We start from the raw sequence: 20,780 nt of genomic DNA on the forward strand, positions 1-20,780 counted from the left end.
CCGATTTTCAGGAGTCTGGTCAGGAGGAAAGTAAACGATTTCCATAACCCCGAAATTTAGCTCAAGTTTAATTTGCATTGAAGCTTTTGCTTCATGGCGACCACTCTTAAAAAAGCTGACAGATATTTTAAAGACAAACATTTTAATATTAATAGTCTTAATATAAATTTATCCGTAAAAATTCAAAACCAATCAATAACTCTGCCATTTTTCTTACAAATTTTTGTTTCAAAATAATTAAAGACAAATGACAAAACCATAGAAAAATTGAAAAAAAAAAAATGCAATATCTATATAAACTTCTTAAAATTATTTAAAATATTGATTTTTTTCTGTGGTTTGTGGTAATCAGATTGTTTGTATTGCTTTAAGAAACTTAAGAATTTCTTTTAGATTAATATAAGCTTTTTCCTCAGGCAATTCCTTCCCAATAGTCCAAACTGACATTAACTCTGAACACGAACACATTTATCAGTTTTGCGCTAAAAATACTCATGGACAACACATTGGACAATTGCAGAATAAACGAGAAATACAAAAAATTTTAACTAGAAACCGATTTTACCTACCTTGAATAATATTTCCATATGTACACATTTTGAAATATTTACAAATCATGCAATTGCAAGTTGCAAAGAAATTCCCGCATTTTTTTATTAAATTCACTAAACTTTTAATCAACTTACTTTGATCGAGTTCAAATATTAGGGGTGGTCCCTAAAATTCGAAAATTTATTTTATCATGAGTATTCAGATTTAGAAAATTGAAAAATAATCAAGATACTGAACAACAACAAGACTGACTTTATGATAAAATACCGAACTTTTTCCCATACTTCCTGAACATACGAGTACCTTAGGATATTTTAAAAGACTTCTCTTTTTTTTTCTTTTCTTTCATTTATACATTTAACTCTTGTTGAAATTAATATCACCATTAATAGATTATTAGCTTTTGAATTAAAATTACCATTACCAAACAGCAAAGTGTACTTTTACTTTTGTTATTAAATTAATCATTTTATTATCAATAAAGATAATCATTATGAACTAATGCTTGATAACAATTATTTCGCACTGTAGACAAAAGCATTCGCAGACCTCATTACAAATTCTAGATGATGTTTCGAATCGTTATTATCGCGAGGCTGTGCCCATATCGACACAGTCGAGCAAGGCTGATTTCAAGGAGAAGGAGCACAGCATTTTACGCCGCCATCCAGACATGACCCAAACAACACTCTGTGGAGGCGGCGACGATGGCGACTCCTCGACAACAACAACGGCAACACACGAGATGATGACAAAGGCGGCGATTGCGACCGCGCCCGTTAATGCCTGCGATATGGGCTGTCAAACGAGGTGAGTGTACTATACTACCCCTAAACAAGGGTAGGTGCTTCGTTTCGGCCTGGTCATTATCATTATCATTCTCATTATCAGTGTAAGCATATGTGCAATTAACTAGACGCGCCTCAGCATTCAAACAAATTGTAAAGTCAACGCTCAGTAAACAGCAGAAACAATGACAATGAGACCAGCTAAATCAAAGGGGTAGGCAGAGTAGGGAATAGGATTTGTAATGCGAAAGGATATCAGAGTGGGGGATTGGAGATTTGGTACGAGTACGCAAACCGGAAACATGGCCTGATGCTTGTACAACACAAATCGATGCAAATATTTGTATTTGCATGCGTCTTCATTGGACCAGAACCAGATGTACATCAGAGCACACAGTTGAGTCAGAGCCATATCTGCCCAGGCAAGGGGTTAAGGCACTACAGCGAAAGAGAGACAGAGAGAGAGAGAGAGAAAGAGACAGTGGAACGGGTGTCTATATAACGGGTACAATCACAAACATGACGCAAGCACGCACAACAGAGATGAGTCAAATTCTGGATATGAAGTAAATTGAATATTTCATCAATCCAGGAGGCTCAAACGAAGATTGATTTAGTAAGCAGACGTTGTAGGGTTGCTCTAGCAGTAGATAAAACTGAATAATCTTTACTTTAGAGAGATTTATAGCACTTTTTGGTTAAAAAAGAAATGATAATACAATACTCAGTTGCTGTAGCCGTAAAGAAAGAAAGAAACATTAACAGGCACAGTTACAGCAAAGCTAAATTTCCAGTAACAGTCACTGTTAATAAAACAACAGCAGTGTTAGTCACATGTAAGCTTATTAATTAAATATCTGATGCAACATTAGTAGTGACAGATTACAGTTTACAATAAGGTTGACAGTAATAATAACTACATATTAAGCATTCACATTGATAACAGTTTGCTTAAAAGTCACATCAGCTTAAACAGTTACAGTAACAGTCAAAAGGGAACAGTAACAGACAAATACACAACAGATAAATACACCAAGGTAAGAGCAGTATGATCAGTCACGTTCAGTGGGAATGGGAATGGGAACAGAGAAAGGGAACAGTTAGCAGAGACTCGCATTCATTCTGATAACAGTTGCACTTACAGTCACAGTTCGATCAGCAGTAACAGTAACAGGTAACAGTCCGAGCTGTGTTAAATAAACTAGTAACAGTAGTAGGAACAGTCCGAGTATGTATAATGGGAACAGCCACACGTATGCAGCGACCCTCAGCTAATTTGACCCACAATTTTTAATGGGGAAAACATATAAATACAATTTAAACGCAGATTTGTTGATAATTGTTTAAAACTGAACAAAACAATTTCATTTCTTTTTTTTCTATATATTATTTCTGAATTAATCAGTTAAAAATGCAACTGGTTAAATAAGCGGCTCTGTAAGATTAATAGTCACAATCAGATAAATAAGAGCAGCAGCAGGTAAATTCAGAGAACAGTGCTACTTAATTAACAGTCGCGGTAGGATTACTAAGAATGGTAACAGTAACAGTAGCAGGAACAGGAACACAGTCACAGTATTTAGATGACGCAGATCTCAGATTATGTTTTAAGCCATATGCCAGATGGGAGGAGGAGGAAGAAGGGAGAAGAAGATAAAAGACAGGAGATGCGAGATGGGATGAGATGTGAGTGACAGGCTTCAGTGCGAATTGTCGTGCGCCCTCTGACCTGACCTACTGCCAGAAAAGGGGCGTGAGGGGCGGTGGGTTTACTTAACGAGTATGAAAGACAAATATTGAAACATTTCACTTCTCTTTGCTCACCTTCGCCCCCACAGGGAATCGCTGTTTGCAAACAGTCCCAGCGCTGTTGCCACGCTAATGAGACAAAAGTCCAGCTCATCCTCATTGGGCGCTGGCAGCGTCGCGGGTGGTGGCATGATGCCGCCGCCACCACCGCGCTTCTTCTCAACATTTGGCTATGATCAGGGACTGGGACCAGCAGCGGGAGCGGGAGCGGGAGTGGGAGCGGTAGCGGGTCTGCCAGCAGCAACACCGCCGCCGCCGTCACAGCAGATGCTCAACACGTTGACGCGACGCAGTCAAATGCAAATGCACATGCAACATGCGCCGTCGCCGCACGAATCGTTGGAGCTGGAGGAGCGGCACAGTGGTGTTGGCAGCGGGGGAGGAGGTGGCGGAGGAGCAGGTGTCGGTGTCGGTGTCGGTGGCAGCGGGCAACGTTCGCATTATGGCCTAATAGTGGCATCCGCAGTCAAGCCGCAGGAGATCTGCCATCATCATCATCAGCATCAACAGCAGCAGCAACAACAACAACAACAACAGCAGCAGCAGCGAGCACATCATGCACATCCTGCGCATCAACATCAACAACAACAGCAGCAGCAGCAACAGCAGCAGCAACAGCAACATGCGCCCAGTGTTGCAGCGCGACTGCCGCACATGATGTTGCAGAAGGGGCATGGTCAAATAGCGAGTCAAACGATGTTGCCGGGCGGCAAGGGAGGCGGCAACATTGGCGCTGGCAAGCAGCTAAAGAATGAGGAATCCAAAGTGTTCATCGACATACGGAATTCAGCGCCAGACGTGATTATCATGACGTCCCATTGACATTTAAGGATTGCCCGCCAATCAGCAACAGCAACAGCAACAAAAATGACCAACAACATGCACAGCAACAACATCAGCAACAGCAACAGCAGCAGCAACAACAGCAACAACAGCATGGACACAATGGCTGGCATATTAACCACAGCCACAACGGAGCCGCTGACACGACACGGACATGAGCACGGACATGAGCACGGTGAGGCGCACGGAGCGAGAGACGCGGACGGACACAAACACGAACATGGACACGGCGTGGCGCAATCAGGCAGACGACGAATTTGTATACGAACTCGTATACGAATTCAAATTCGAATGCGAATGTGAATACCAAACGCCAGCTTTCCGGCCGGAAAACAGTGTCGCATTCACAAGCATTTTTATTTTTATATCTTTTTCTTTCATTTGTTTTTTTGGAACTTTAAGTCCAGGTAATTTCCACTCACTTTTGATTTTAAGCTTTAAATGGCGCATGGTTATGTAATTGTGTTGAGTTTAAGCTCTGCCTGTGACAGTTTGATTGTTGTTGTTGTTGTTGCAGCTGTTGCAGCTGTTGCAATGGCCAAGTTGCAACAACAAGATTTCCGCTAAAAACAATGGTTTCAGGCGAAAACAAAGCCAGAGCTAGAGCTAAACCAGCACATACACACACACACACACACACACACACACACACACACACACAGACACACAGGAACAGACCTAAACATACAGAAGACCAGCACAAATTAGAACCCATTCAATTATGCAAAAAGCTCTAATTTCTTGCAATTGTTTTTATTTCTACAAAAATTAAAGCAAAATATTAAAATTTAATTATTTTATGCAAGTAAATAATATTTTTTTATTTTAATAATTTTTATTTTTAAATTTTATACTACAGTAGACTCTCAAGAATTGAAGCAACCTGATTTTTGATTACTTTAAATTTACAAAAAACTTAAATTTTCATATTTTTGTTTTTTAAAAAAGTTAAAAGAACAAACTTTTCTTTTCGGTTATTTTATAATATATTTTTGCTGGTATTTTATATAAAAAAAAAAAACGTTGTTTGTTTCAATGCTAAAATTAAACACGAAACCTTCGCATTTACATGTATTAACAATGTATTCAAACTTTAATATTTACAAAAAATAACAGGAAATGAAACTTTTGGATTAAACACAAAAATATATTTTACAATGTTTAAAAAAGTCAAAATTTCTTGGTTTTCTATAAATTTTCTATTTTATTGCAAATAGTTGCTTTTGGTTATTAAAAAAAAGTAAATAATGGAATCTCTTAGGCTTCAATATTTTTATGATTTTTATAATTTGACTAACTGAATATTTTGTAATAATAATTCACAACTTTTTAATTTAATAAATGCGAGTTTGAATGTGTGAGTCTCCACTGTACATGCTCACAATGCGCAGTTTGCCTTACAGACACTAAGCAGACGTTGGACAACGTGGCGTATGTGTAACGACAACTTTACTTGACCACGAGCTGGACAACGTCTGCTATCTTTGTTGCCTTCCGCTAACTCCCGCCCACTCAGCTCTATCTACCTACTCTTCTCTCCTTACTTACCTTCCGTCCTCTCCTGACCAGAAGTCTCTTTACTTCTCTGGCATTCGAGCTCATATCAGGAACTTCTTCATTTACATGCATGAGGAACGTGCCGACGGCGTTGCCAACGCGACGCCACAGGGCTTTTGCTGTTTTGGCCAGGGAGTTGTGTCAGACAGTCAATCCATCACGTGCACGTGCAACAGGCAACCAGGAGGCAACCAGGAGGCAGCAACGGGAGAGGGAAGGCTAAAGCGAAAAGGGGGAAGCACCGTGCAAATGTCCAACAGCAAAGCAATTTGCGTGAAAATAGGTTTTAAGTGATTTTCCTTGAATTCGTCACGCTTTTACACTTTTCTCTTTTACCCTTCGATATGTTTTAATCATTTAATTAAATTGTTTGTACGCCTTGTCGAGCTGGACACTAAATGGACAGTCAGACAGACAAATGTACAGACTTACAACATATTTTCAACGGCAATTTAATTATCTGACTGCATTTCTGAATTTATCATTTGACGCACATCATTTGTGACTTTGCTTCATTCCACACCAATTTATCCATATTCCTCTTGTTTAAGTGTTCATTTTCCAACACACTTTTATTCGCTTTTCACACTTTGGCTGGTTGTTTCACTCCTATCAGTTTTTCCCAAACACTTTTCAGCTCGCAATCAGCACGGTCACCATATTGCGTTTGATGGTTTTGCATCTTAATCAATCTTACTGTTTAATGTACATAGTGTACTTTTTAATATAAAAAAATTTTTTGCAATATTATCATGAGACTATCGATAATAAACAGAGATAGTTTTAAACTCATTTGATTAACAACATGACAGAAAAGTCCGTTAGATATTCAGATATCTCTATATATACTTCCTGACCATCGAGGGATTTAAAATAAGTCTAGGCTTTCAAATATGACTTCCTATTTATGTTTTCTATAAACATAATGAAAACTTGGATGATTGTGCAAACTATTAATGTTACTATCGATAGCCCAATTCTTAATATCTCGACTAGAGTTGTTCATCGTAGTTCAATTGAAGGATTTAGCTCATTAGTTCAATTTTTGATGAACGAGCTAATCTTTTTTATAATTCGTTCGTTCAGTGAATAGATCTCAATCCCAATATAGTTTGTTCGTTAGACTGGTCCACAACTGAGTTGGTTTCAGGGACAAACAATGGTATTAGTATGGGTTTTAAGTTTATATTGGTTTATTACAATTATCTATATGAAACATAAGTTAATTGAGGCTTAAATTTGTATATCTGCTATCAAACATTCTACTGATTTTTTTATAAAATTATGAGTTTCATATTTATTTAATGATAACCATAAATTGATTTTTATTTAATCCCAATTTTAATACATAAATAATTTTAAAATATTTTATCAACAGCGTGGGATTCGAATCAACCAACAAAATGTATAGGGATCTATTCACTGAACGAACTGTTTTTTGATCTATTTACTGGCCTAACTGTTTGGGGATCTATTCAAGGAACGATTTTTTGGTAGTTCTATTGACTGAACTAAATGACCTACAATTAGGGATTTAGTTCGTTCGTTCACTTTAGGGATTAGTTTAGTATATCATAGTCCGAACGATTCGATACAACTCCAGTCTCGACAGTTTTTAAAACGATTTTAATCGTTCCAATAAGCGATGCTTTCGACAAATGGAAACGGTGGAAATTTATGATGAAACGTTGGGGAGGGGGGTGGTAGGGGTACTTCGATGTAGTTGTGGATGTGGGGGTGTGAGATGGTGGGACTCAGTAATAAGCCAAAAACGCCAAGCAATTTGATTGATTGAATTGAATGAGCATCACAGCGACATGAACAATGATGAGCATGAGCAAATGGGAACAGGGCTTAGAGAATGGTCGATTGGTAAGGGCTGCCAATGGGAAAGATTGTAAACAGGGGAAGCGGAAGGAGATGGGAAAAAGGGAAAAAGGGAAAGGGGAAAGTAGACAGGAAGGAAAGTACACGTAATGCCAAAAAGCACTCATTACTAATCACATGCGCTGGGTCATGCAGTCTTGCAATTTGAAGCACAAATCATTAGCAAGATTAAAGGATGATTATAAAGTTGCAACCACAAGCCAAAGTCGTGGCCAAAGTCAAAGTCAATGTCCAAAACGAAGATACAACTCAAAGACAACTCACAACAGTCCCTTCTCAAAGGAGGCAAAATATAAAAGAAAAGGTGTCGAGAGAGCTACCTAGCTCAAAATTGAAAGACTTGGGACTTGGACAGTTGAAAATGTTTTAAATGCCAGCCGTAAAATGAATTTTCATTTAACCGCAAAACTCATTAAAAATATGAAAATGTTAAAAATGGTCAAAAAGTTTTAGCCAAAAAAAGCACACACACACACACACACATAGAAGCCAATGTCTGTGTGTGCATGATTTTCCTCTAATTGTATTTGATTTTATTTTATTTGCTTTATTTTTTTTTTATTCTGCTTCGTTTTGGTAAATGACATTCATTATTTATAAGTATATTATTTTTGTTTTCTTAATTATTTTCAGGGAATGCAGAATGCTGACCAACTAAGTAGCGATAATTAAATTTAATTGATAACGCTTTTTACACCTTGTTGCTGGCCCTTTTATTATTATTATTTTCATGTAGTAAGAGTTCATATTCTTTCCCAATTTTTTCTTTATTCTTTTGTTTCTTTAAAGTGTGTCCTGGGTTAAGCAATAATGCATTCAAATATGTGCCATAATGACATGCAATTTTAATGCGTATACCCTGTACCCATTGTGAATAGGTATCATAAATTTACGCCTCTTTATGTAACAGGCAAACAATAATTTCAAATTAAATGACAACCGCATTTCAAATAATAAGTAAATAATAATACATTAAACATTTAAAATTCATTTTATTTTTGAAAATTGTTAAAGTTTAAGCTACAATCGCAGAAAAGAGAAGATTTCAGATGCAGCGGTTCAAAAACTATTTCTACTAATTATAAACATTTCATCAACAATACTCATACTTACTTCGTAACTTAAATGTAATCAGTAATCTGATATTACTATTTTTTTTGTGTCGAACACTGGGTTACAGGGTACTTGCTGGCGAGCACACTAGATTGATGCTCTTTCTCACTTTCTTAATTTGAACATTGAAATTTCAGTTTTTCACCTCTTTTGGTTAAGCAAAACTGTACATAATATCGAAAGTTTCGACTGCAGACTATCGATAAGCTTTTTATACTTCGATATACATACATACATACAAATATAAATAAATATTATATTTATGTATAAATAAACTATCATAATTGTTATAGTGCAGAATCAAATGGGAAGAGATTTATTTTTGTTCTGTTCGTTAACGATTTTTGAAATACTCATAGCTAAATGTAATTTCAATAAAGTTCAACTTAAACTGAAATAAAAGCTAAGCTCCGGCTATAGAGTTAATATACGTTATGAATTAATGTCTCATTATGTTCTTTTTTCTGTCTATCTTCTTATATAGTCTGTTAAATTTCTAATCTTAGTAAAATTTTGTAAATATATATAAAGAAACAAAAAATAAACTAATCATGGCGGAAAAAAACCTGTCAGAGATTTAGCGATTTTACTACAATTATGGAATCGACTACAAGTATTGAACTTGTAATTGTCTATTTAGATAAGCCTAATGATAAAATTATAAAGTTTTTTTTTATAAGCCAATTTTTGTAAACGAGAAAACCATACTTCAAGTATAAAAAAATAACTAAAAGATACAACAAAACAGAAAAATATGAAATTAAATGAAAATGAAAAAAAAACAAAAAATGAGGACAAAAAACAATTTTTATTAGATGTTATAATTAAATACATAATATATATACATATACTCGTAAATATATATGTATTTTTTTTTTTTGAACTAGAATTAAAACGCATAAAACTAACGACTGCAAGTATTGTATGTATTGTACTGTAAATTGCCTCGACAAAAATACAGATTGGTAAAATAAAAATGAAATGAGAAAAAATCATGAATTAAATTAATAATAAAAGCATTGTTTAAAACGTGAAAAGTAATTTTTAAGCAAAAATGTGTGTGTGGCAAAATGTATAAAAAAATACGAGTCGAATGCGGCTAAATAAATTTCATTGTGCAAAATGAGCAACGTTGCGTTTTGATTGCATTTCATTTACAGCAGCCCTGGTGTTTCTGAAGCCCTGCGATAATTAGCCTTATCGCAATGCAGGTATATGTATGTTACGGTTATGTGTGCACGAAAGTACAGCTATCGCTCGGGGAATAGAATTCTGCGATTAGTAACGTAAAATGACAATGCCGTTTAATTGAGCTTTAATAGTAAGCTTAAAGCCGGGACATAACATCATAGGTATGAAAACGAAACTAACTAACAAAATCAATGTGATGAAAATATGCGCATTAAATAAGGGTTTCTTTTCAGTATAGCAATTAAATATGTTTAAAAAGAACTTCTATTCATAATTTTTGTAATATAAATTATATTCAATTCTTTTTTAAAATATTTATTTAAAAGCTATGAAATACCACACACGTTTTTTTTCATAAATGCTAGAAATACATACTTAGATGACGAATGTTTTTAAATTGTAGTACATCACGTAGTCTCAATTTATTTAAATATAACTTTGATTTATTTTAAATAAAAAAATAACTGCTTGTTATGAAAATTTCGCTGAAAATTAAGAAATACAGACTAACCTTCAGACTAACTCGAATAAATTTGGTTGGCGCCAACAAAATCATTACGTGTAAGTAAAGGAACTTTCATTGCATTGTATATCATTTGGGAAAATAAGCTTATTTCCTAGCTGGAGCTTTATGTCTGGTTCACATTTAGGCTATGTTCTAAAGGCCGAAACGGTTAGCTGAAACGGTTGTTTATAGATTTCGTTAAAAGAGAGTGTCAGATAGGAAGAGAAGAGAAATAGATTACCGTATAAGAGAAATGTCGTTAGAAGGGTATTTGAGTGTCCTGGCTTAGTGTTGACACACACAGAGACTGGACTTAACGAAACGTGTTCCACTTTTAACGAGGGTTACCTATCCCTTTGGAAAATACCCTTCACAGTCAACGAAATGTATAACACATGGATTGTGTCTTACATTTCATACCATCACATACCCCAGGAATATATCACAGAAGTAAGTTGTATAGTAAAATAATAAATCAAATATTCGAGCCCGCCAAAATTCTAACAAATATACTGCAAAAATTTTTAAAATTCTAGTTTTTAAATTTAAAAAATTCAAAATAGGATAATTGATATTTTTAAAAATATTTATTGAATTCATCGTTAATCGAGCTCTAACAGGGGTGCCAGGGCTGAACCTAGCTGTCAAATTTTTGTATGGCGTCATACCGGTTTTAGTGTTAAGACTAATAAAAGTTTTAGAATAACAATTTTCACAATTTTTTGTATCAGTTTTGGTTTTGCGCCTGTTTTTAAATTCTCAAAACCAAAATCAGTGTGTAAAAAGGGTCGTTCCTGACACTGATTCAGACCAACCAATTTTGAATCTGTTTCACGAATACCCCTAATAAAGCATAATTATATCGATATTGAACAAAAGTATATCATCGTGTAGAAATGTCTCTCGATATATCGATATAACAATATTATAACAACAACCCTATTGACGAGTGCAAATTAAATAAAATAAAGAATTTTAAACAAGGCAAAATAATGTCGCAAGTTTAACAATTAATAAGAAAGCAAGAGCAAAAGAGCGCTGGAAGCAATGGAAGCGACGGAAGACCAGCTGATACTAGCCACGGGTGGCTATGACCACACCATTAAAGTGTGGCAGGCTCACACCGGCAACTGCATAAAAACCATGCGCTTTGTGGAGACATCGGTAAGTGGAAATCGTTGGAAATGTTGCAGCCAAGTTTGTTATCAATCCATATCATTGTTAGCAAGTGAATGCGCTGGATCGCACGCCGGACAAGACACGGCTGGCTGCGTGTGGCTATCAATGCATCCGACTTTACGATCTGGAGTCGAATTCGACGGGACCGGTAATCAACTTTGACGGCGTGCAAAAGAATGTGACGCGTCTGGGTTTTCAGGAGGAGGGCAAATGGATGTTTACCGCCGGCGAGGATCATCGTGTGCGCATCTGGGACATGATCTCGACGCCGCATTGTTCCCGTGTCTTTGACTGCCAGGCACCGGTCAATGCCGCCTGTCTGCATCCAAATCAGGTGGAAATTGCAATGGGATCACAGAATGGTGGCGTCTATCTGTGGGATGTCAAGTCCGAGGAGCATGAACAGCTGGTGCCCGAAATGGACTCATCCATACAGGATGTGGCCATATCTCCGGATGGCAAATATATGGCTGCTGCCAACAACAAGGGCAACTGTTACATTTGGGAGCTGAGCATCAATACAAACCAGAAGCTGAGCGTCATCCGTCCCAAGCTGAAGATCGCAGCGCACACTCGCTCCATACTCCGTTGCAAATTCAGTCCCGATTCGCGTCTGTTAGTGACCACGTCGGGTGATGGCACCGCCTGCATTTGGCGGACAGAGGACTTTAAGAAGTGGCGCGATCTGTCCATTGAGAACTATTGGGTATGGGATGCCGCATTCAGTGCCGATTCCAAATGGCTATTCACAGCCTCCTCCGATGGTGTGGCGCGCCTTTGGAAACTCTCTACCAAAGCATTGGCACGGGACTATACGGGCCACAGCAAGGCAATTACGGCTCTATCCTTCAAGGACGAGATTGTCGCCGATTAGCATAGGATTCTTAGGCTTAGCAATTAGCTATTAATTTATATACAATTAAACAATTAGGTAATGTCATCAAGATCAGCGGTGGTCAACCTACAACAACATTCAGGATCTTACAATTGTGTTCAACGCCTCGACTTGAAGCACCTTAATTGCTGTGAATTTTGTAAGCTGCCCACCGCTGATTTGCATTATCCGCACTGGCTGACCGAAAGTCCCACTATATTATATGATTCATTGGCCAAACAATTGCTGAATACCGAAATTTCCTAGTCACCTACAATTACACAAATTGCCTACAGAAAAAACAAAGGAAAAATTTAAGGATTTTCTTTTTTGGCAGCACGTGTGCGGATATTGCGAATGATACCGAGGCAAGTTGCTCTGGACATTTTGAGAGGCAGTTTTGGGATCCGTGGATCAAGGCAAATAATAAAATAACAGAACTGAGCTGAGTTCTACCTCTAAAAATGCGCATATTGCTTTTGTAGCGACATTTTTCATACATTTTTATAATAATATATTATATTGCTGATATATATAATTATATATATATATATATATATGTGTGTGTTTGTGGATACATGAGGAAATGCGATTTAATAAAACCTTATAGGCATATAATAAACATAAGTACAGACTTTACATTGTATACATATATAAATACGCAATATTAAATAATTTGGATTTGGGGGCACAATACTCGAATGGGTGCGATAAAGAGGCAGAATAAACAATATTTGCTGGACCGCTCATTTTTGGTAGAAACAAACAAATGGGGAAAAAATAAAATCAAATACAATTTTCGGAATTGACATTTGGACTGAGACTGGAACTGGGACTATTCGACATAGGCAATGCCTTTAGCCACAATTGACTCCTTGATGGGATCAGGATCGTCGCCCAACTTGTAGCCGACAATGCAGGTGACGTCGACCGGATTTCCCGTTGGATTCAACAGCAGCATCACCTGATTAATGGGTATAGCTGGCCGGAACGGCTTATGAGCCGCCATAGCGTTATCCGTAGGCGGCAACAGGCGCACTTTGCATGGCTGTAAGAATTCAAAACAGATGGAATTAGTTGAAATCAGTAGATGTGGATATGGATGTGATTGGACACACCTTTTTGACGCTCGCCTCAAACTGAAAGTCCTTGACTAGCTGACGGCTTTTGTTTTGGGCCGATATCACAATAACAGACACATGGCGACTGGGACGATCTTCGGTGAAGTTGAGGCTCAAATGCATATCATCATCGTCGAGCACCACACGCTCCTCCCCCGTTGCCTGGATGTTGTCCAGTTCGATGTTTATCTCGCTCAGATGCTTCGTTTCCTTAACGACCGCTGTGGGGATGGCAGTAGGAGTCGGAGTCGGTAACGCTGTCGTTGCCTCCACAGGATCCTCCTCCTTTTCCTCCTTTGTCTTTTGCTTTGCAGATTGGGGCTCTGGCACGGGCATCGAGCTCAACAATGGCACATCGTCTAGTGGGTCAGGAATCAACTTGGTTGGCTTTGGTGGCTTCACCTCCATGCGTTCGCGTGCCAAATCGTTAAGTGTCAACTTTTCAGGATCACGCTTGAAGCTGGCCATGCGATCCTGTGCTGGAAGTATCTGCTGGAACAGCTCCTCGCTCAACATATCAATCTGTGGCATTTTCCGAGTACTGATGCCTTTTTTGGCATCATCCGCAGAGTTGCCATTGGCCAGGCCATCAGCAGAGGCGCCACTAGCGCCATTGGTGTCCCTCTGAGGACTCAGCACTTGTGGCTCCAGCAGCTCACTGCTCGGAAAGTGCTCCGAGCTTTTGAGCTGCTGCTGTTTGTCCTCGCTTTCCGCCAGAGCGCTGCTAAAGATGTCGCTAAGATCCGCCAGGACATTAGGCTTTGATGTGATGTTTGGATTGCTTGCGGATTGTGGAACAGTTGAACCACCACTTTCCCCAATCAACAGATCTCCCAACAGCTCGTTGAGCAGTGCAGCATTGTTGGAACCGCTTGTGGTGGAAGCTGAGGATGTTGCTGGAGTTGGAGCAGGAGCTAAGGATGTTGGCTTGGTGGGCGAAGGCACCAGTTGCTTGTAGCGCGTCATGGTGGCCACCAGACCGCCATTTGTCTCCAGCGTGTCCTCTGGAAAGGGCAGAAGATACTCGTAATGATGCCAATATCAGATCACCATTAAGTTGGGCAACTCACCTATTAGCTGAGAATCGGATTCGCCCAGCAGCTCGGGCAAGTGCTGGAAAATGGGCTTATGCTTTTTACAACTCTTGTACAGCTCATGGATGGTCTCATTGACGTCGTGATCACTGGGATTGTAGCTGTCCAGCATTTGATTGAGCAATTGCATTGTATCCTGCACCTCCTGCAGCACAATCCGATGCTGGGCAAGAAGATCATTACGTCGCGCCTCCTGCGCCATCCGGTATTGCAGCAGAAGATTGGCGCGCTTAAAGTTCTCCGGATCCTTGCTCTTAATCAACTTGGCAAACATGGCCTCATCTATGGTGCTGAGGACACTCTCCCGCTTGGCCAACGCTGCCGCCGTCTGGGTATGATCGATATCCCCCTCCTTGCGTAACATCTCGTAGGCATCCCGGATCTTCAGGCGCTGTGGGAATTTGGTCGTCCACAGCAGCAGGCATTCCATAATCCGTTGCTTAACCACATGCGGTGTCTCCGCACCCAAATATTTCTTGGACACCAAGCGTATCAGCTCGTTGAGAAAGCGAAACTTGGCTGCCTCATCCTGGAAGTCATCGCCGCACTGCATCATGCATTCCTCCAGAAGCTATATTCAGTTTATTTTCAATCAATTGACAAAGAGAACTTTTAGATGACGGATAAAACCGCAAATTGTGTGTATGTGTGTGTGTGTGTGTGTGTATGCAAGGGGAATACAGTTAGTCAAATAATTATTTTGACAAAATACAACATTAACTTAATTTAATTTGAAAAATCAAATCAATTTTTTTAGGTTTTTTACTTCTTAATGTTGCTAATATTTCTAAAAACAGGTTAAGCAAAAGAAATTTTGATTTTAATTTTCAATTCATAATATCATTTTTAGTCTTATTTTCAATATCCTAATTTTTTTTACCGACTGCATTTAGTCTTGTATTAATAATTAAATAATCAAATTGCGTACCTTAAAAAATTTTAACAATTAATACTCGGAATATCGAAATTTGGAAAACAAAAATTGGGAAAACTAAGCTAGGAGTGATTTTATTCAAAAAATTAAAATTATAATTTAAAATATAAGGAAGACAAAAATTAAAATCTGACAAAGATATTACTAGCACTTGTTAAATATATTGAATAAGATTCAGAAACATACATTAAAAAAAAAGAAACAAGCAAAATAAACATAACATTGGATAGTAACATTTATTATTAAATTTATAATATAATTCAGGATAATCATAATTATTGTGTCCACTCATTTTAATTTTTAAAAATGAACTAAAAAAAACAAGATGGATTTTGTATGATGTTAAAACAATTACTTGACCCACTGTATGTGTGTAGGTGTGCGTGTAAGTGGGAGTGTGAGTGCGCGTATGTGTGAAGCTTCAGACTTACCGCAATTGCCCGAGTCGCTTCGGTTACGTTGCTGGAACGCACTTTGGCCACAATCATTTCCTGCGCTTTGTGCACCAGTTGCCCATTGCTGCGCACCACAATGCAGAACATTTGCACTCCCAGCTCATCGACTTGTTCTTTAGCCGGATTCGTTGCGCGATCTATGCAAATTATAGTGGTTCAATATGCAAGTGTATTGTGGTGGGGCGGGGGAGAGTTGCAAATATATATGAAGAAACAGCTGTAGTTTTGTAGCAAAACTCACCGAGCATTTCCGTCATTATACTTTCATCGGTTGTCATCTTCACATTAAATGCTTTATAGTTGGTTTATTAACAAATATAAATCGAAAATTTACGGCACCTTTACGTTTTCCGGTGAATTTGAACAACAATCATATTGTTTTTGTTGCTTTCATTGTTGTGAGCTTTAAGCCGATGTGGCAGCCTTGAATCCCAGAAAAAAAACTACAGTTTAAACGTCTGGCAGCCTTGAGAACTGATCTAGATCATTTCCCATTTCGGTACCTTTTTCCAAATATTATTATTTTGCTTATTTCTCTAAATCTTGGAGTGTAAATTATTGCAAACTTTTAGATTTTTTTTAATTAAATTATTAGCTTTTCCCCCCGGGGGGATGAACTTCAAACCTATGAAAAAATGTTCATCTTAATTTTATTTAATTTCAAATTAAAAATTTGCAAAAAATTCAATAGTTTATTGCCAAATACGTACCAAAATACGTTCTCATTTGAACCAGTGTAAGGAGGGCTTTTAATCAAGGCTGCCACATCGGTTTTAAAAATAGAAGCCACCGCCGCTGGACTTCCCGTTTTCATTTATTAATTTAGTTCTTTATAATAATTAAAATACAACTTAATAACTCTTAAAATATTAAAAATATTCAACATTAAAAAAAAGGTATTTTTCAAGTGTTGAAATTGTCGATAACATGAATTGTTTAGTGTTTCATTGCAGCCCTACGTGAGAAATACAACCCTGTACTTTGGCCGGAAATCAATTTTTGTGGCATTGCCGCACACTGCCTCAACATGTTCTTTTTCAGGCGTACGTCTTTGCGCATACATCGTACACCGATTTCTTCCGTGAAAAATGTAAGATTTCTTTGCCAAAATCAAAGTGTATAAACATAAAACTATAAGCAAACGAATTGTAAACGCAGCGGCCATTAATAACAACCAAAGGTTTTTGTGAAATGCACTGCAGAAATGGCAAAAAAAATAAATGCATTGCCTTCGTTTAACCACGCACAATGAGGTTAAATACGGTGTCCGTGTCATATTTTTTTTCTCTTTTTTTGTTTGTGTGCGTGTGCTGTGTATGTGTATGTGTGTTGGCTGCTGTGTTCACACGTGTTTGCAATCACCTTTTTTTTGTACGTTTTTTTTTGTTCAAGTCCATAACTAAAACCGCAGCAGGGGAATTAACGCCGTTGTGGTATTCAAATGGACCAAATTAGACACCATGATTAACTATTCCTCTTAAGGGTATCGCATTGAAGATACTAACCTTAATAAAGTTCAAAAATCAACAAAACAACAACAGTATTTAATTAGATTTGTATTTGAATTGGTTAATAAGATAGATGACTTACATATTTGATATTTGTGTACATTTGCAGCATGGCCGAAGTAGCTGAGAACGTTGTGGAGAACTTCGAGGAGCCGGCGGCGGTGATGGAGACTGAGGCTGCCGAGGCTGTGCTCGACACAAATGTGGTGGCCACCACCGAATTGCCGGAGATTAAGCTGTTCGGTCGCTGGTCCTGCGATGATGTCACTGTCAACGATATTTCGCTGCAGGATTACATCTCGGTCAAGGAGAAGTTCGCACGCTATCTGCCCCATTCGGCTGGTCGCTATGCCGCCAAGCGTTTCCGCAAGGCGCAGTGCCCCATTGTGGAGCGTCTGACCTGCTCCCTGATGATGAAGGGACGCAACAACGGCAAGAAACTGATGGCCTGCCGCATCGTCAAGCACTCCTTTGAGATCATCCACTTGCTCACTGGAGAGAATCCACTGCAGGTAAAGATCACCACCGCATCATAAACACACACACACATACAATACAATCCACCGTGCCATGCTAAACTGTGCCCATGACAAATACAATCCACATGGACAACAGGTAGAATGTGCACGCAGATCAACAGACGTTTCAATATCCTAGTGTCTGAAGCTGCAACTCTTCCCACTCTCTTGGAACTTGAATCTACAACTGCATCAATCTGAATCTGAAGAAACAACCACTCTCCAGTCTACCTCAATGCCAGGCGTCTTTAATCTCTGACTGCACTGAGCATACTTCATAAATAGACTGATAGCAACGATTGTTTTAATATCCTAGTGCCCAAAGATTATAAACCTCTTTCTGCTCTCTTGGAACTTAAAACCACATCTATATATTGTATTGTACAATTTCAATTTCAATCAAACCTTAACTCAAGGTTGAGACTCGTATATGTATTATAAACATTTGTAGTCCACCTCAATGCCAGACAGTTTAATTCCCAGACTGTAACTGAGCATCTATTTAAAAATGGACTTATATGAATGAGAGTTTTAATATCCTAGTGCTCGAAGTTTATAGACCTCTTCCCGCTCTCTTGGAACTTAAAACTACATTTAAATAAACCAAATAACATTAGCATCGATTATGTCCAAAACTAAAACCGCATCAATGAATCCCACGTTGGTGTGGTATTCAACTGGACTACATTAAACCCCCATGATATACTATTCCTCTTAAGGGCATCGGCTTGAAGATGCGATCCTTAATAAAGTCAAAAATCAACAATACAATTAGTCAACTTTATAACAGGGTATCAAGCCGAATCGAATATAGGTTTCAGTTGAGGTTATAAACCTAAAGTTATGGTTTCAGTTACGACTAGCAATTTCAATCGGTTAATATCCGTTAAAGGTTTCGGTTTCGATTACGGTTGTAATCGCTGCTTTATACATTTATTTGACAACTTTTAGTCCACCTCAATGCCAGACAGTTTAATTCCCAGACCGTAACTGAGCATCTATTTAAAAATGGACTTATATTAATGAGAGTTTTAATATCCTAGTGCTCGAAGATTATAGACCTCTTCCCGCTCTCTTGGAACTTAAAACTACATTAAACTGAATTACAATAGTGTCGCTTATGTCCAAAACTAAAACCGCATCAATGAATCCCACGTTGGTGTGGTATTCAACTGGACTACATTAAACCCCATGATATACTATTCCTCTTAAGGGCATCGGCTTGAAGATGCAATCCTTAATAAAGTCAAAAATCAACAATATAAAATTGAAGCTTTTAAGTTTAACGATATCAACTTGTAGTCCTCCTCAATGCCAGACAGTTCAATTCCCAGACTGTAACTGAGCATCTATTTAAATGGACTTATATTAAAGATAGTTTTAATATCCTAGTGCTCGAAGATAACAGACCTCTTCGCGCTCTCTTGGAACTTAAAACCACACCTTGCTTTTATAATTACTATTATGACTTTTGATATATGAGCAATTCATTAAAGTTGGTTTTATTTGTTGATTAATTGTAGATCTTGGTCAGCGCCATCATCAACTCTGGACCCCGTGAGGACTCCACCCGTATTGGACGTGCCGGTACCGTCCGTCGCCAGGCTGTGGATGTGTCGCCCCTGCGTCGCGTCAACCAGGTAGGTGTCGCACTTGTTGGCCACATTAATTAGCGATGGCCAATAACGATGGCGCGCAGTTGAAACAGCGATTGCGTTCTTATAACACTGGCCAGATCAAATATCTATCTTATCCGTAGCGTCACAATGTGTAATTAGCCGACATTTGGCGTATGAACTGAAGAAACATGTTGAAATATATAATTGCACGGAAGAGTTGATTTAATCATATATTTATCCTATTCTCTCCATTTTATAGGCTATCTGGCTGCTGTGCACTGGCGCCCGCGAGGCTGCCTTCAGGAACATCAAGACCATTGCCGAGTGCTTGGCCGATGAGCTGATCAACGCCGCCAAGGTAAGATTTTAGTGGTAGCTATGTTAGGTATTTAATTCTAGGTGTGTCTACTCTAATGCCGCGCATTGTATTCCCAAAGTGCGTCGCCTCGCTTGTAGACAAGATCAGGAACATTTTGTTCGGCGTTTGTTGTCAATTGAAGAAAACAGGCGATAATTGAATTCCCTGTTCTCACTGTAGCACTCGTTATATTCAAATTTAAGTATTCTTTAATATGTCCAGTCTAATTCTACGTCATGTCAATGGGATATTGTCGCAGACTCGCTTTTGGACAATAGCAATTAAATGTCTTTTATTATCCTTGTGCTTGTGGCAGCTCTCAGCTCAATGCACACGAGAAACGTAAAAGAACAATTATTATAATAATTAAATATACACCTCAACTCAATAAATAGCAAATAACATTATCTAACATGCTCTCTCTTTAATCTCTCTTATAGGGTTCTTCCAACTCTTACGCCATCAAGAAGAAAGACGAATTGGAGCGTGTTGCCAAGTCTAACCGTTAAGGAGAGAAAACAAAACATCAACAACACACAAATAACAAATACCGTTTGTTTAATGTCCGATTAAAATTTGATACTTTACGTTTGATGTAAATTTATATATATAACAAAAGCGTTTCTATCAATTTTAAGCGTGCATTGAGTAAACTGATGGGGTAGCGAGGAGCTGATATTTTACACATGAAATTTTCCACAAATAAATCTGTGTAAAACAAAATATTATAGGACATGAAGCATTTTTTTTAATAGCTATAGATTTTATCACTATAAATAAATTTTAAAATATTGTACGTACTTTCATACGTCGTGGGATAACAGCCGTTTTTTATGCTCGCCGAAGTCTTGGTACCATTTTTTGTATGTGCTGGC

General features: G+C 38.1%; 4 protein-coding genes and 5 non-coding genes across 9 annotated transcripts in view; 8 read left to right on the forward strand and 1 right to left on the reverse strand.

Moving 5' to 3' along the window:
* Window positions 1–4,007, forward strand: part of LOC117787607 — a 54,475-nt gene extending 50,468 nt beyond the window's left edge. Inside the window, exons 10-11 of the mRNA XM_034626180.1 lie at window positions 1,084–1,362; window positions 3,179–4,007. Coding sequence (XP_034482071.1) covers window positions 1,084–1,362; window positions 3,179–3,971 — 1,072 coding nt within the window. The 3' untranslated portion in view covers window positions 3,972–4,007. The remainder of the gene's footprint in view (window positions 1–1,083; window positions 1,363–3,178) is intronic.
* Window positions 4,008–11,175: 7,168 nt separating this feature from the next.
* On the forward strand, window positions 11,176–12,922 carry LOC117785617 (protein LST8 homolog). The gene is made up of 2 exons (XM_034623721.1): window positions 11,176–11,409; window positions 11,471–12,922. The coding sequence occupies exons 1-2, from the start codon at window positions 11,293–11,295 to the stop codon at window positions 12,296–12,298; spliced, it is 945 nt and encodes a 314-aa protein (XP_034479612.1). The 5' UTR covers window positions 11,176–11,292; the 3' UTR covers window positions 12,299–12,922.
* LOC117785608 (ADP-ribosylation factor-binding protein GGA1) lies at window positions 12,866–16,303 on the reverse strand. Its single transcript, XM_034623711.1, has 5 exons — window positions 16,144–16,303; window positions 15,879–16,039; window positions 14,490–15,084; window positions 13,417–14,423; window positions 12,866–13,346 (listed from the first exon to the last, which is right to left on the reverse strand). The coding sequence occupies exons 1-5, from the start codon at window positions 16,178–16,180 to the stop codon at window positions 13,134–13,136; spliced, it is 2,013 nt and encodes a 670-aa protein (XP_034479602.1). The 5' UTR covers window positions 16,181–16,303; the 3' UTR covers window positions 12,866–13,133.
* A 614-nt stretch (window positions 16,304–16,917) lies between these two features.
* Window positions 16,918–20,638, forward strand: LOC117794407 (40S ribosomal protein S5a). Its single transcript, XM_034635013.1, has 5 exons — window positions 16,918–16,992; window positions 17,520–17,922; window positions 19,452–19,568; window positions 19,807–19,905; window positions 20,346–20,638. The coding sequence occupies exons 2-5, from the start codon at window positions 17,521–17,523 to the stop codon at window positions 20,412–20,414; spliced, it is 687 nt and encodes a 228-aa protein (XP_034490904.1). The 5' UTR covers window positions 16,918–16,992; window position 17,520; the 3' UTR covers window positions 20,415–20,638.
* Window positions 17,285–17,441, forward strand: LOC117794388. The gene has a single exon (XR_004618426.1). It is a non-coding gene; the product is annotated as a small nucleolar RNA psi18S-1854 (small nucleolar RNA).
* On the forward strand, window positions 18,547–18,703 carry LOC117794387. Its single transcript, XR_004618425.1, has one exon. It is a non-coding gene; the product is annotated as a small nucleolar RNA psi18S-1854 (small nucleolar RNA).
* Window positions 19,042–19,197, forward strand: LOC117794386. The gene has a single exon (XR_004618424.1). It is a non-coding gene; the product is annotated as a small nucleolar RNA psi18S-1854 (small nucleolar RNA).
* LOC117794390 lies at window positions 19,601–19,741 on the forward strand. The gene has a single exon (XR_004618428.1). It is a non-coding gene; the product is annotated as a small nucleolar RNA psi28S-2876 (small nucleolar RNA).
* LOC117794392 lies at window positions 20,117–20,261 on the forward strand. Its single transcript, XR_004618429.1, has one exon. It is a non-coding gene; the product is annotated as a small nucleolar RNA psi28S-1192 (small nucleolar RNA).
* Window positions 20,639–20,780: the final 142 nt, after the last annotated feature.

Source organism: Drosophila innubila, chromosome X (assembly GCF_004354385.1).
Source record: "Drosophila innubila isolate TH190305 chromosome X, UK_Dinn_1.0, whole genome shotgun sequence".
In the NCBI taxonomy this organism is placed as follows: domain Eukaryota; kingdom Metazoa; phylum Arthropoda; class Insecta; order Diptera; family Drosophilidae; genus Drosophila; species Drosophila innubila.

Bases quoted from the DNA above. Each gene is read 5' to 3' on its own strand.
- LOC117785617 (XM_034623721.1), top strand. From the start codon at position 11,293: ATGGAAGCGACGGAAGACCAGCTGATACTAGCCACGGGTGGCTATGAC. The intron at 11,410-11,470 runs GTAAGTGGAAAT...TATCATTGTTAG, and splicing joins TGCGCTTTGTGGAGACATCG to CAAGTGAATGCGCTGGATCG.
- LOC117785608 (XM_034623711.1), bottom strand. From the start codon at position 16,180: ATGACAACCGATGAAAGTATAATGACGGAAATGCTCG. The intron at 16,040-16,143 runs GTGAGTTTTGCT...TAATTTGCATAG, and splicing joins TATAATGACGGAAATGCTCG to ATCGCGCAACGAATCCGGCT. The intron at 15,085-15,878 runs GTAAGTCTGAAG...AACTGAATATAG, and splicing joins AAGCGACTCGGGCAATTGCG to CTTCTGGAGGAATGCATGAT.
- LOC117794407 (XM_034635013.1), top strand. From the start codon at position 17,521: ATGGCCGAAGTAGCTGAGAACGTTGTGGAGAACTTCGAGGAGCCGGCG. The intron at 17,923-19,451 runs GTAAAGATCACC...GATTAATTGTAG, and splicing joins CTGGAGAGAATCCACTGCAG to ATCTTGGTCAGCGCCATCAT. The intron at 19,569-19,806 runs GTAGGTGTCGCA...TCCATTTTATAG, and splicing joins CCCTGCGTCGCGTCAACCAG to GCTATCTGGCTGCTGTGCAC.